The sequence below is a fragment of the Morus notabilis genome, unplaced genomic scaffold, assembly GCF_000414095.1.
Source record: "Morus notabilis unplaced genomic scaffold, ASM41409v2 Scaffold2466, whole genome shotgun sequence".
Classification (NCBI taxonomy): domain Eukaryota; kingdom Viridiplantae; phylum Streptophyta; class Magnoliopsida; order Rosales; family Moraceae; genus Morus; species Morus notabilis.
Window position 1 is genome coordinate 17599 of NW_010357981.1, and position 15624 is coordinate 33222.

Sequence of the window (15624 nt, forward strand, 5' to 3'; positions counted from 1 at the left end):
ATATATATACATATATATCAAAATCTGATCAATCCTATTGAAATTAGGACAGGTTCCAATTCCTTGAAATAAAATCTAACTCGGATTCAGATTCAGACTTAGAAAAGATTATCAACAACCTCTAGAATTTTTGTATATATATATATATATATATATATATATCAGCACACCGTTATGAAATTCAATACTGCAAAGAAGCAAAAAAGCATTCGTCCGAAATCATAAGCAAATTAAGTGATCATTAAGACTTTGAAGAGATAAAGGAAAGCTGGTACTGTACGCGTGAAGATTTCATACATGGAACCGATTCTTTGCGTTAATGGCTGCGGCTTCTTCGGAACAACGGAGAACCGAAACATGTGTTCCAAGTGCTACAAAGACTTCCTCAAGCGAGAGATCATAATACCGAGTTCGAACTCAATCACAACCGTCGATCAACCTGATCACGCATATTCTTCTTCAACGTCCCAAGACGACGTAGATGTTTCTGAAGTGACGGCTCTGATGGGGAGTTTGACGGTCGGGAAAAACAGGTGCAAGAGCTGCAACAAGAAGGTCGGGCTGACGGGGTTCCGGTGCCGGTGTGGGAATTTGTTCTGTGGAAGGCACCGGTTACCGGAGGCTCATGCTTGCAACGTCGATTACAAGACCGTTCGTGGCCGGAATGACCAAGATTTGGCTGAGATCATCAAGGGTGATAAGTTGATGTGGAGAGCATAGAGATGTAGAATATTCCTTCTTTTTTTTTTTTTTTTCCTTCTTTTGGTTTCCAAATACTATAGTTTATGGTTTCAGTTCTTTTGTTTGTAATCGTCAAATATATTTTTTTTCAATTGCAGATTATTGTGATAAGAGAAAAACCATTGTGATTTTATGAGTTGGATGGTGGTTAGAATTTTATACCATGAGTTCAGAAAACTTGGATTTCTCTTACTATTGTTCTTTCATTTTTTGAGTGTTGGAGTTGTATAATTGGGTTATTATCAGGGGTAGTCCCTGAACTACAAGAATTTTGTTATTTTTGATACTCGAATGTTTAATTATCTTGACAAATTGTCCTTTGAATTTTTATTTTTTGTATTAATTACTCACGTAACCAATTTTCTTGATAACACATCACTTGATCAAGAATAATATGTTAATGGGTACTAATGGTGTTTAATATTACATACTAATACAGAGTGAATTGTGTAGCGTGAGTCCTATAAGTGAAGTCAACTCTTTATTATTTGTGGTTCTCAATACTAATGTTGCCCATAGATAACTTTTTTTTTCCTTAAACAATCAATTTCAGAGAAAAAAACTGGATAATTTTGTTCCAATAGAAAGGCTATATGTAGCAAATTGAAAATTTGCATCTACAACTCTATTGAGTATTTAAAAAAAAAGAAAAAGAAATAAAAAGATCGTAAAACTCCAGTAGTCTTAGAATCTAGAGAAACAAATAAACTTCTATATTAACAAGCAAGTTTTTTTGCACTTCAGGTTCTCAAATTTTTGGTCTTTGGTGCTTGTATTCCCATTTTGAAAATTTAGATATTGGGTCCATAAACACACATTTTCTTAACATTTTGGTCCTCATTTTGATAATTTGGACAACTAAGTCCCCACACTTCTATTTTATTGACACTCAGGTCCTTATTTTGAAACTTTGGACAACTTGGTCCCAAATCTCTAATAGAAAAATCAATTGACTTACAAAAATCCCATCAAAATCAAGATGTTGCAATCTATCCTCACTCGTGTTATTTTAGAAAATGTAAGGATTTTAAGGGATAAATATGAGAAGAGTAATGAGTGATATTTTAATGTTATAATTATTTGGTAGGATGTATTAATCAGAAAAATATAGCTTATGAAAGATTCAAGATTTTTTATATCTAAGATCATTATTGATGTCCAAAGATGACATAACACTCTTAGAAGCAGACCGTTGGAAAGAGATGTCAGACATACGAAGGAAGTTGATTGTTTAGAAAAGACAGAGGACGACATGAGGTCGTCCATACCTGCAATCATAGGCAAAGATGGTTCTGGGAGCGTTTACAAAGTCGAGGCTACGAAAGACGGGAGATTCGTGAGATTAGCTCCAGGATTTGCTATTTGTAATTCGAATATATGAAATTTGAATAAGAGAATCGTCTTGATTGATTGTAATCTATATTCTTTTAAGAAACTATCTTAAAGGATAAGGAAAATATCTCCGAATTAAATAGGGAAACAAGCAAGGGCGGTGATCAAGGATAAAAATAAGGGATTGTAGGTCAAAAAATCTCCAGGTCTTATTTGGAGCATTAGAGCGTGTATTTTCCTCAAAAATAATGAATTTTCTCTCATCCCCACAGTAGACGTAGCTTTCAAACTAAGGGTAAACCACTATAATTCTTGTGTGTTCTTACTGTTTTATTGTTTTTAATTGTGTTTTAGATCATTAAATTCATGCAAACCATTTAAAATTTTATTATTATTTTGTTGACGAATTTTTACCATCAACGATTAATATTGATTTTTCTCTTGGTTTTTTACTAAGATTTTTATGATAAATCATTAGACCTATGCCTTAGAGCACCAAGCTCAAATTTGAGTCCTCATTCTTCAAAGGTTGATGGACCGATTTCTAAAAAAAACCAATGGTGAGCCATTCTAATTTCTATCTACCTTATTTATCTATTCCTTCTTACGAAATAGGCCACTCTACCATTCTTCATCAAATTATTCCTTCCACCACTTCTTTCTTCTTTTCTATCCTACCAATTACCGAACATAACTTAAGTGCAAAATATTTTGTATATTGTTTATCCTTGAAAACTATAATATTTCACTTGGTGTAACTTTTGTAAATCCATTTAGTATCAAGGATTAAATTTATCAAAAATACTAACATTCAAATAGTAATATGTTAATGATAACATTAAAAATTTGGAGACCAAATTAGTATAATACTCACAGTGAGCCTATTTAAATTGGCTTAAAAAAGGGTTGTTTTGGCTATTTTTGTATAAAAGTTACTTTTGAGTCTATTTAAATAGACACTTTTAAAGTGTTTTTGACTTTTATAAACTATTTTGAAATAAGTTACTCTTTAATACTTGTAAAAAAAGAACTTCTAAAAATCTTTTTTATTTACATTTTTACCTTTTGTTCGTGAACAACAAAACAAATATGTTTATGCTACATTATATTTTAGGATTAATTTTATAATTACTCTTGTTTCAAAATGCCTATTAATTTTTTAAAACAATTCAAAATACCTCCTATATAAAAAAACGTAGCAAAATGCTCCTTCTATCTAAATCCATCTATATTCCTAACAGATTTGCTTATGTGGCATACATTAAAGTTAATTAATGCCATTAAATTCTAATTAAGTGTATCAAAATAATTAAATATTAAAAAGTAATAAAAAAACTTTTATTAAAAAAACATAATAAAAAACCTAAGACTCGTCTTCTTCCTATCACTAGCAGACCCAAAAACAAAAACCTAATCAATTTGCATAGCCAAACACCTCACACCTACACCCACAGAAGTATCATCGCGGCGGCGCCTACCACAACCCGCGACTCCGTTGCACCGCCGTGACCCCGCCGCACCGCTAGTGCCGAGCCCAGCAATCCACTGCTATCCCATCCCCTCTAGCGAACCCATTTCATAATATTGCTGCTACCCACACAAAACCAGCCCGCCGCCTCCTAATCGCGCCGTCTCGTTGCGAACCCAGCCAATCCGTCTCACGAACGAACTACCCCTTTCGCGATTTCAGCTGCCTCCAAGCCTTTCGCCAGCGAATTTGAGAAGTTTCGGCATGGTTGGTGGTGGTAATCTGCCTCTGCTACGATGGTGGCCAAGTGACGAATTCGACGGTTCGTTTCTCGGCATAATGGAGAAGATCAGAGCCATTCTTTGCTTTGTTCTTGTGTTTGTCTAAACAGTTTTGAGAGCAAAAGATGGGAAAGGCAGAGGGGAGAGTTGGGTTTTTTTTTCTCATTTTTTTTTTTTTTTTTTTTGAGAATTTTTATGCTTGTTCACTTGTATTTAATTTGAGTTTATGTTTAATTGTATACATTTGAGTTATGATTTGAAATGTAAATCTCTTTGAGTTTATATTTAGGTAGGTTAAAATTTGAATTTCTATTTAGATAATATTTTAATAAAAATTTAATGATGATAGAAAATTTTAATAGGATATATGGGTGATGTTTTATTTATCTCTTTATTATAAACGTATAAAAATAATTTTAATTAGAATTAAAACGAAAAAATTATAGCGTTTTTAAGAAGAAAAAAAATACTGTTTATTAATTTTAGTTTGAGTTTAGAAATTTAAGTCGAAAGAAAAACTTAAATTCAGATTTTAATCTTAAACTCAAGTTAAAATTTAAATTTAAATTAATTTAAATTTAAATTTAAATTTTACAAAAGAATATAAATTTAAATAAAGTTGTAATTTGAGTTTAAATTTTTTTAAAATTTAAGTGTAAATGAATAAGTCATTTGAGTTTTGTCATTGTTTTTTTTTTTTTTTTTTAGTACTTCCATGGATCCGAAACAAACGAGGGATTGCTCTTTTGCCAACAAAGGAAAAAAAAAAGTATTGCTGATGATCGATCACCATTTCCATTTGGTGTTGTATCCTGAGTGGGAAATGCAATTCGATTTTTTTTTTAATTGAATTGGATCTCAGATTTGAATGAGTGTATTAATTTTTTTTTTTTAAAAGCAGGTTTTTTCAGTTTTTTCATTGGTTTTGTAACATTTAATCTTTTTTATACATTTAATTAGAATTTAATGATTTTAGTTCATGTTTAATTGCACACCAAGTCATCAATTCCATACGGAATCAAACGGATGAGGCATTTCGATTCATTCTATATAAATTAAGATGTATTTTAAATTGTTTTGAAAAATCAATAATACTTTGAAATAAAGTAAATAATTTGAGGGATATTTATGACAATAATCCTATTTTTTATAATAAAATGTGCTTTTGATTTATTTATCTAAATAAATTCAAAGGCTTTAAAAAAAAAAAAAAGAGCTCTTTTTCATGTATTGTTCAAATATTAATTAAAAAATCTAACTTATACTTTTCTTTTTTTACTATTTAAAAAGTAAAAACACAAACTATTCTAAAATAGGTTTAGGTAACGGTGTTAATAACCTAAACCGGAAAACCAAAGGAACGCCTTTGTTATTGTCTCCTCTGTTTTTATACTCAAACGATACACTGCATTAAATTGTCCTCTAGACGATAGCAAATTTTGAAACATTCAAACGACTCTATAATTTTAGCCCCTGTTTAATTCATTAATTTAAATTTTATTAATTTAATTTTTTTATTTAAATAAAAAATTCAAACTGTATGATTTAAATTGTAGTTTGAATTGACGCTTAGATGTACTATTAAAGTTTTAATTTGAACAAGAAATAAAATTTAAATTTGTGTTTGGTAAGAATAAAAAATAAAGAGAGTGTTCACTTTTTTACTGTTTAAAAATAATTTTAACGGTTGAACTTGAAAGAAAATTAAATTTTAAATTAAATTGTTTAATTCAATTTAAATAAAAAATATAATTTAAATTATATATTTATTAAATATTAATTTAAACTGTATTTATCTTTTAAATTGAGTTAAACTTAACTAAACGGTGAAACAAACGTGACTACAAACCTCTTGGCTTTCGCTACTAATGTCATAAAGTGAAACGCCAGCGAATAAAATGCGCCAGTGCACGTCATACCGTGATGACGTGGCACTGCCGGATTGACGTTTATCCCACTTCACCGTTCCTTCAAAGCATCACAAAACAGTTTTATTTATTTATTTATCTATTTATTATTTTTGAGGTCATCGGGTGGTGGTGGCCATGGCGTTGAGACCCGCCGGAAGAAAGCTCTCCTTCCACATTCTCTCCGAAACCAGTTCCTTCGACGACGCCGACGAAGCTCTTCTCCGTCGTTCAAACTCAGATCCAATTCGGAATCACGATCACCGCCATGACCAATCCGATGAGAAGCAGAAGCTGCATCGGAAGAAACGAAGGAAGCGAAAGAAGGCGACGATGGCAGCGGCCATCAAGTCCCCGATTCCCGAGGATACGATCGCCGAGAATGGCCTCGAATTCGGTTCAGTAACGGACGGTTCTAGAATCGCCGACGCGTTCTCTTCGAGCTACAACTGTTCGAACGGAGTTGAACTGAATTGCGAGGGTTTCGGCGTCGCGAAGGTTGTTTGGCAGGAGAATGGCGGGAGTGTTTCAACGGTGACGACGGTGGTCGCGGAGTCGCCGGGGTTTCAGAATGTGTTTAATTGCGGAGAGTTGAGGCAGAGGAGCGTCAATGGCGGCGGCGGCGGCGGTGATGGAGTCGTTGAAGATGTTGCGTCGCGTGTGTGCGGTGAAGAAAAGGTCGAGAGCGGTGTGGAGGTGAATTCCGCCGGGAAGCAGAGGAACGAGCCGAATGGGAACGTGGTTACAAAATTGGAGACCGCTGAATCGTTGGATTGGAAGCGGCTCATGGCAGAAGATCCAAATTGTGAGTCTCACTGTAAAGTTCCCGAATTTCGTTGCTTTTCCTGTTTTCTGGTTGTTGAAGAAGGAATTGAAGTTATTCTAGCGCTGAAATTGTACCGAAAACTATTACTTGTTGAAGTCTTTTTAGTGAATTTGTTAGCGAAAATGATTATGTTTCAGCCTTTCCTTTAACGAGCACGCGCAGACACTGAAGTGAGTTCAACTACTTATGATGCTTTGGTTTATTTGTCAGACATGTTTTCTTCCGAGAAATCACCATTGAAATACTTCATGGATGATATGTTAAGTGGGAATTCTTTGCGGAATACAACTACTGCGGGTAATGAGAAAGAACGTGAAAGAGTTTATGATACAATCTTCCGATTGCCCTGGAGATGTGAACTGGTAAAATTCAACTGCTTCGTAGTTTTATAACTATTCATTTAAAACAAACCGGTTGTTGGAGGTTTATTATTTATATGGTTAATTGTTTTGTTTGTCTCTTGACAATATTCAAAGTGGGGCTTGACTTTAGCATTAAGATTGATTCTTTTTCCCTTTCGTTTCATGGAGTTGAGTTTCTTTCTTTTTCCAGACATTTGCCTTTCTGGTTCAGATGGGAATTTAACACTTAGTTGATAAGGACTTCTTTAATACAAAAGTAATTTGTTTAAACGGGATATTAAAGTCTAATAACGATTCTCACATAAAAAAATATTTTACAGCTCATAAACGTCGGCTTCTTTGTCTGCTTTGATTCATTTCTGTCGCTGTTAACGATCATGCCAGCAAGAATTCTGATAACCTTTTGGAGACTTCTAAAAACGAGGTTAGTGCATCTTCCTTGCTTTAAAGGATAAAAATGACATGTATTGCTGGGTTATTTACCATTTTATAAATGAAACAAATTATATTTTGGAAAACTAATTAGCTGATGCTTATATGATAATAGAAAGAATGAAGGTTGTTCTCTTCATGTACATGGGGCAGTGAGTTGAGGAGCATGGGCGTCTGTTATGTCCTGCCGTCACTGAATACATGTTTTTTGGTTCATTTAGTTGAGTACTTGAATTTTTGTGCAGTTACCTCATTTATAGAATAGCCTAACCATGCTTGTGGCAGGCAGTTCAAAAGGCCATCTGCAGCAGAGCTTTCTGATTTTGGCTGTTTTTTAATAATGGTTTGTGGAGTCACCCTTTTGGAGCGAGCAGGTTTAGTAAGGATATGCAACTATCCTTTTGCTTTCTCTCAGCTATTCTACTAATTTACCTCAACTTTTCACTGGCATTACCGTAAGTGTATCCTGCGAATTTGACTCCTTGCTTTTTTTGTTTGCTTCAGATATCAGCTTAATATATCACATGATCCGTGGTCAAGGAACATTCAAATTGTATGTGGTCTACAATGTATTGGAAGTAAGTACTAAGTAGTCCCTACAAGTTCATTATTACTGAACCCTATGAACAATCTGTATTTAAAAAAAAAGAAATGTTTTTCTTCTTACCCGGACCAAAATCTTTGCAGAGGCAAAAATAACTAAGGCAAAAGATGACTGCAATTCATTTAATGTTTACCTGCAAAAATAAAGTTCTAGATGGCTTCTCTGTATGCAAGTGACTTTTTTTTTATATGCAATTAATGATTTTATAGAGAAAGCGAGTTGTATTTTTATTTTTCTCTCACACTAGAATGACTTGTAGACAATGGAGACTCGACTTAGGGGTGACGTGTAAGGAATTTGTGCAATGGAAGTCAAAGCTAAATATTGAAGGAGTGTGATGGGCAAGCCGAAGTTTCCCACCTCCACTAAAGAAACACAACTAAGCATGACATTGTCATGGACACATTGTCCAAAAAATTCACAACTAAGCATGACATTGTCATGGACACATTGTCCAAAAAAATTGGCTCAAGCTCGACAATATCAGATGCCATTTGGGCGACTGCTTAGACGCCAACCCGCATGCCTGGTCGGACACTTGCTGAGCAATTGCTACTCAAGCCCTTGTTGTAGCATGTCTTGCAAGGACACTCGAATGACTCCCACGAAGATTCTTCCTCAGTGCCCAACGATGTATTTGGATTGCTCGTATTCTAAGAGAGTCCTTGCACTTAAGTGCACCTTTGGACGTCTTCAGCAAGACCACTGCAAGAAGGGCTTGAGCAGGCGCGCTTTCGAGCTACCTAAGTGGTCAACATCAGAGCATGCCAAGTATGAGCTAATTTTTTCTAAGGATGTGTTTGATCAAAATGTTGTGCCTAGTCGCGAACTGTAGTGGAGTTGGAGAAACTCTCGCTTGCCCATCACATTTCCCTCATTTACTAAGCTTGGACTTCCATTGTCAGATGAGATAATATACACGTTGCCGCTAAATAAAGTCACCATTTTTATGACATTGTCATTCTAGTATGGACTACGACCACCGCTCCACCCATTCCTTCACGAAGCTGTGATCAGTTACAACTTGAGTCTGTGTCAACTTTGTCCAAGATCAATATCGACATTTGATCCTGTACTTGGCAGAAATTGTATTTGGGAGATTTGATGATGGTGGAGTTTAAGATTCTTTACATCTTGAAAAAGACACCCCTAATCTAGAAATGGTAGATTATTAATAGGAAGCTACCATAATCTAGAAATACCAGTTTTGTTCATGACAATCATAAGGGTTGGTTGAGCAGTTAGGCATGTGGTTTGCTATCACATGTTTTTAGGTTCAATTTCTCAGGATCTCTCATGGGGAATAACCAAACCCCTGTTTGGTTGAATTTGTCCATTCCAGATGAAGGCCACAGCCTAAATGAGTGTTTGGTAGCGCACTAAGTTCGAATTTGAAACTTAATTGAAATAGAGTTCAATTGCCCAACACTGAGTATGCAACCTGCCCACCACCTAAATTACAACCATGGGAACCATTTTAACTCAAAAAAATCTATTTTTCTCTCTCTTCTACTACATGAAAACTGAAAGATTCAAAATGCTATTCTTCTTTGTTTCATCTCCAATTGATACGATCATCCTTTTAATGCATTCAATGCAAGAAAGAAATAAAAATCCATCCATATACCCTATTAAAATCTATCGTCAACATTAAGGTTTTGTTAGATTTGTTAGAAAAACCACTAACTTTTCAAATGACTGTTTTCAACATCTATCCAAACACAAATTCAGATTTTATTCTATATTTAGATTGACATTTTATGCGCATATCAAAACATCAGTTCAGATTGCAATTCAAATGATTCTGTTTGGTTGTTCAATTCAAATCAAATCGTTCAAATCACCTGAATTTGAACATGGGAACCAAACAGGCCCCAAGAGTTTTTAGCTCCCAAAGATTGTTTGGTTCGATGGGGGCTCCCATTTTTAGCTCAAGCTTACTAAGTGGTTTGGGGGATTTTTGGGTGAAAAAAAGTTGCTACATAAGAAGGCACAATGCACTTATCACAACTTAGATGATGTTAATTTTTTGGACACTGTTATTAAAAAAATTGCTGGTCTAACATTAATCTTACAACTCGGGGAATTGTTTGTTGTAATAACTGTCAATGTGGTGTGGCCTAAACCTAATAAGGGTATCCTTTTATGTCCTTGCAGATATTCGATAAATTATGTCAAAGTTTTAATGGAGACGTGTTGCAAACTCTATTTAATTCAGCTGAAGGACTTGCAAACTCTTCGTCAGAAAACATGAGCTTCTGGATTTGGAGATATGTGTGTGACGAAACTTTAGCTGTTGCTGCTTCCAATATCCTTTGTTACTGATTATTTTTCGTGTACTGTTGTTAAGGCTGTCTATTAAACTGCTTGAATGTCTAATTTGGCTCCTTAACAATTTATACTTGTTCATTCTTTTATCTTATTAGCTCAGGCAATTACTTTATCGACCTGTATTGTTGCTCACAACAATGCATTGATGGCTTTGTTGGTGTCAAATAACTTTGCTGAGATAAAGAGCAATGTTTTTAAGCGCTTTAGTAAAGACAATATTCATAGTATGGTATACTATGGTAAGTTAGCTCTCTAACTTTTCGTATTTGGTTTATCCTGATGATAATGGGCCCGTTTGGCAGAGCTTTTGCTTTTACTTTTAGCCAGTAGAAGAAGAGAAGCAAAAGTTGTGGCTTTTCAGTAAGTGTTTGGAACAAAGAGCTTAATGGGTCAAAATGATTTTTAAATTTTCTAATAAGCAATAAAAGTGTTGGAATTAAGTTTATAATGCCTTAACTCTGGTATAAGTTTCAAAGTCTATTCATAAGTGATTTTTTTAGAAGTCGCAATTTTTGGCTTTGACTGGAAGCTCTTCTGAAAAGCCAAAGCACTTCTGACAGATCATCCAAACACTTCCAAAAGTAGCTTTTGAACCTAAGAAGCTAAAAATAGCTTTTAGGAAGCTCTCCCAAACAGACCCAATGTATTATTATATTGCTTTTAACGGTTAAAGAAGATAAAACCATTGTTCTCCCTTGTCTTTTCTGATAGAACACTATTGGACAATGCATTCCTTGAAATGGTCTGGTTAATAATGTAACTTCAATGCTGGTGGTTAATGCAAACGGATTCTTTCACGGTTAATGCAGAAAAAATATATACGTTAGTGAAACTTAAGGTTTTCTGAACCGTTTCCTTTTTCATTTATGCCAATTCTGGTTCAGACACTTGGGCATTTGTTGTGGTTGGGTATCACAAGTCCTTTATTCAGTTTATGTGCCTAGGTTCTAACGTAGAAGCACAAATTCCAAACTAAAAACCGGGGGCTGCATACTTTGGTCTAAACTCTTCTGGAATGCTTAAAAATTTTTTTATGCATTCTTCCGTATTTCAAGGTTCAGGTCCTTCTCCTGTCTAATTATTGTGATTGATCTAGTCTTACAATTTTTCTTTTCCTTTTTTTCTTTTATGTCATTGCCTACCAGATTCAGTGGAGAGATTCCATATTTCAGCATATATCTTATTTGTTTTAGCTCAAAACATTCTGGAGGCGGAGGGTCCCTGGTTTGAAAGTTTTCTTTTTGTAAGTTATACCGACTTTCAAATCACCTTCTGATGGAAAACATAATTTACCCCTGTTGCACAGCTTGTCTGACTCCACTTCTTTTGGTAAATACAGAATGCTCTCTTGGTGTACCTTTGTGAAATGGCTGTTGATATCATAAAACATTCATTCATTGCTAAATTTAACGGCATAAAGCCCACTGCATACTCCGAGTTTCTTGAGGACCTCTGCAAACAGGTATATTTTGACACAGTAGAAACTATAACATCATAACGTGTATTATGCTTCTAGTGACAAGAATAGAGGAGATTTCCAGCAGTTACAACATCATAACTTGTATTTTTCTTTTCTATATTTCTGTTTTATGGCAATCTGACTTTTGTTTACAAATGTTCTTAGACTTTGAATATACAATCGGATGATTCCAAGAACATTCTCTCGTTTGTTCCTCTGGCGCCAGCTTGTGTGGTAAGCTCTACTTATACTGCTCTTAACATGGATTCCCTGGTTTTAGAACACACTCTAGAATTTTTTTTTTTTTTTTTGATAATAAACAAAGACCTTATATTGAAAAAAAAAAAAAAAAAAAAAAGATCAATACAAAGGAAGCTGAGGATGAGATATCCTCAACAAGAATCCCACTAAACAAAAATAAAAAGGAAAAAACTAGAAAAAGCAAGACGGAAAAAAAAAAAAAAAACTAAGGACAAAAGCTAACTCCCAATTATAGCCCTCCAGTTGAGACTATCAAATCAAGTGAGAAACCCTTATAGTCTTTGTGCGTAAAGCCCAAAAAAGTGCTGAAAACTGTGCTTTCTCAAAAAGGTCATTGAATCCATTGCTTTGTCCTAAAAAATTCTTGCATTTCTTTCCAGCCAAAGTAATCCTTTATTGGTTATCCGTTATAGTAAGTGAAGTGCGATACTTTCTTGTACCCGTTATGAAAATAGGTGTTGAAAGATGTTATTCTTTTGCATGAAGAAAAGGTTCAAAATGTTTTCTTGAATATTTTATTTTGAGAGCGGCCTTAACGCTAGTGTTGTACCATCTCTACACATCACACCGTGTAGTGAGTATATCGAAATGTGTTAAATGAAATGTATGCAAACACCCCTTGACTTGAAGCATTATTTCAGAATTGCGAATGGACAACGGTTTTCTTAACATTTCTCTATGCATCTATGTGGGGTCGTTTTTATATCGTTATCATTTCTATGCACAATAATATTACAGTTCTAGCTCTAACACTAATAATGGTTTTAGGTAATTCGAGTATTGACTCCAGTATATTCTGCCCACCTTCCTTCCAATCCCTTGCCATGGAAGCTCTTTTGGATTATTCTGCTGTTTTTCATGACCTATGTTATGTTAACCAGTCTCAAGGTGCTGATAGGCATGGGATTAAAGCAGCACGCGACGTGGTATGTCAACAGGTGCCGGAAAAGAAAACATCATCTCCATTCTGATTAATTCAAAGAAAGAAATCTTCACATACATCAGGCTCGACTTCTCTGGCTGCTGAAAGTCGGTCAACGTTGACGGGTTAAAGATCAAACCCACTGGAACTGTCTTTGACCGCATGGTCCAGAAGTTTAGAACAGCATGAGGCAGAGCATCCCCGTCTTATGGTCTTTTGTTGAGTTCTCAGGGTGGTTATCTTTCAATTTTGTTACATAGAAAGGTTACTACTTGTTCCGTAGCGAATTGGCTGTGTATACAAAGGCAACAAAGCCGCTTCAAAATTGCAAAATCGATAATGTCAATTGTCATTTAGCTCCCTGTATTCAAATGAAAAAAGATTGTTGAAGAATTATATGCTTTTTTCAGAGGAAAATAATATTGTTAACAATTTTGTCCACCATTGTCTTTTATAGCTATACTTAGTTCAAACATTGATCGTCTTTTTGTTTTATGCATGCCGTGTAAAGGTGGGTGCTTTTATTTTGATGTCCAAGCTCTATCATGGTCACAGTTTTGTCAATTTCTTTTTTTACAGTAATCTTTTAAGGTATTTGGCTAGATTTGAGAGCCGAAACTCCTCCGGTAGAATTTGCAACAAAAGTCATTCTTTTATTTTGGAGGGTAAATATGTCTCACAACATGGTAAGCCCGACTAATCTATAAGGTTTTTTTTTTTTTTTTTTTTTTTTTTAATATAGTACGATGGGATTCAAACTCTAGACTGTTATAAAAAATCACATTCCTATTCGAAATCTTACCCTATGCATTAAAAGTTGCTAGTAATTTTTTTTTTTTTTTTTTTTTTTGTTAATGTCTTGTGTCGTTATCCAAGTTGCATGGCTGATTTTAAAATTGATGATTTAGTTCAATGATTATCACCCTTCTGCTTTGTATATTATTCGTTATCCTAAGGGATTTTCATATATGGTTGTCTTCTTCCTCGCTTCCTCTTCAACAACCTTCGTTCCTTTATTCTTGGTTCTGTCGAATGTTTTGATCTTCTTGGTAGGGCTTGAGTTGTTTGAATATTTGTTGTCGTTTCAATAATTTGCCAATTGAGATTTGACAAAGAAGGTCCACAGATATGGTATGTCAGTGACTCACTACCATTTTCTCAAAATAAAAATATGGGGAAAAAAAACCATTTAATTAGGGACAATAAATACGGAACATTTGCCAATTTGGAAACTGCCATTTTCTGCAGCCTACCAAAGACTTCGCTACAAATGCCAGAATTCTGCAAAGACAGGCAAGGATATCGGTTCATTCATGTATATAATACTTGTATTTAATATCATTATCATTATAATTATGTTCATAATGTCACTTTTATAAACTCTTTCTCAAGGTTCATAGATTTTCGGAGCAAATATAGGAATCCTTTAATAAGGACATTTTTGGTATTCCAGCTATTTTTTCCTTTTAAATAAAAAAAAAAAAAAGCCAAGTCTAGTTTTTTCACTAAATAATAAAAGATCTTCCTTTTTGCCAAACAATAAAGTTTGGTAATTGCAACCAAAAGTCAATTTTTTTTTTCTTTTTTTTTTTACTAGTTGTCGAGGATTTTTTGTGTCGTAAAAAACTGCTTTTGTGCTGTCAGCCAAGGAGTGAAAGGGTAATACAGCCACTTAAATTCCTAATATTATGGCATCCTATTATGCAGCGACAAATGAAATTTGACTTTCTTTACCAATTATAAAGGAAAAGGAGGGAGATTTTATTTACCAAAAAAGAGAGAAAGAGGAGAAAAAAGTAGATTTTGACTTTTTTTTTCTCAAAAGTGCTGACTTCTGAACAGTGGAGAAAATTAAGGCCCAAGAAAAAGCACAAATTTCTTCCTAATCCATGATTATCGAATTCAGATTCGGATTTTGTTTTGCATAAGATTGATTACTAGCAAATATCTATCCTTACAAAACTGCAACTCTAGAAGGGGGAAAAAAAAAAAAGAAAAAGTAAACGGCTAAAAAATGTTCATGCAAGTAGAACACTTTTAGCTGTACGAAGAATAAGATATGAATCAACTTTCATAATTATGCAAAATAGTTTATTGTACCTATTGGAATAAAATGATGTGAACATTTCATTACACATTCACGTTATCTATATATTCAATGCTTTGCACATCAGTTGCCTAGACCCACGCTGCCTTTTTTATTCCCTTTATTACTATATTTACTAATTTTCTAACATAAAAAATCATATAGTTGAAAAAAGGCTTATGTCAAAAAATGATTTATTTTTTAAGCATGTTTTTAGTAAATTTCTCAAATTTTGTTAAATCATAAAATAATTTTTTTATAGAGAAAAATGTTAATAGATGATTCGCCTAATTAACTAGAATAATCACTTACTGACCAATATCTACTAAGTGTTTAACCAACGTCAATTAATGATTGACTGACAATAATCAATCATTGATTGACCGTATCCGATCCACCAACACATTGCAATGTTAATGGCCACACGCTTTTTTTTTTAAGGAAAAATGATATCTTTTAAAAGAGGTCACCTAATTTCTCTTGAAAAAATCTATTTATTATTTTTAATTCTTTGCAAATCAATTACCTAGACCCACCAATTTTTCCCTTTTTCTCCCCTTTGTTACTACATTTGCTAATTTTCTCACGAAATTTTTTTTTTTTTTAAGATGA

At 34.0% G+C, this 15624-nt stretch overlaps 2 protein-coding genes across 2 annotated transcripts; both read left to right on the plus strand.

The window, feature by feature from the left end:
* Positions 1–297: 297 nt before the first annotated feature.
* On the plus strand, positions 298–720 carry LOC21384765 (putative zinc finger A20 and AN1 domain-containing stress-associated protein 8). Its single transcript, XM_010091210.1, has one exon. It carries the CDS (start codon positions 298–300, stop codon positions 718–720), a length of 423 nt encoding a protein of 140 aa, XP_010089512.1.
* A 5114-nt stretch (positions 721–5834) lies between these two features.
* LOC21384766 (protein POLLEN DEFECTIVE IN GUIDANCE 1) lies at positions 5835–13319 on the plus strand. The gene is made up of 11 exons (XM_024177315.1): positions 5835–6534; positions 6766–6917; positions 7238–7341; positions 7635–7723; positions 7854–7927; positions 10111–10261; positions 10356–10523; positions 11430–11527; positions 11624–11746; positions 11909–11977; positions 12773–13319. The coding sequence occupies exons 1-11, from the start codon at positions 5868–5870 to the stop codon at positions 12977–12979; spliced, it is 1902 nt and encodes a 633-aa protein (XP_024033083.1). The 5' UTR covers positions 5835–5867; the 3' UTR covers positions 12980–13319.
* The last annotated feature ends 2305 nt before the right edge of the window (positions 13320–15624 follow it).

Coding starts and splice junctions, on each gene's coding strand:
- LOC21384765 (XM_010091210.1), top strand. CDS start 298: ATGGAACCGATTCTTTGCGTTAATGGCTGCGGCTTCTTCGGAACAACG.
- LOC21384766 (XM_024177315.1), top strand. CDS start 5,868: ATGGCGTTGAGACCCGCCGGAAGAAAGCTCTCCTTCCACATTCTCTCC. Junction 6,535..6,765: donor CATGGCAGAAGATCCAAATT/GTGAGTCTCACT, acceptor TTTATTTGTCAG/ACATGTTTTCTTCCGAGAAA. Junction 11,978..12,772: donor CTCTGGCGCCAGCTTGTGTG/GTAAGCTCTACT, acceptor TAATGGTTTTAG/GTAATTCGAGTATTGACTCC.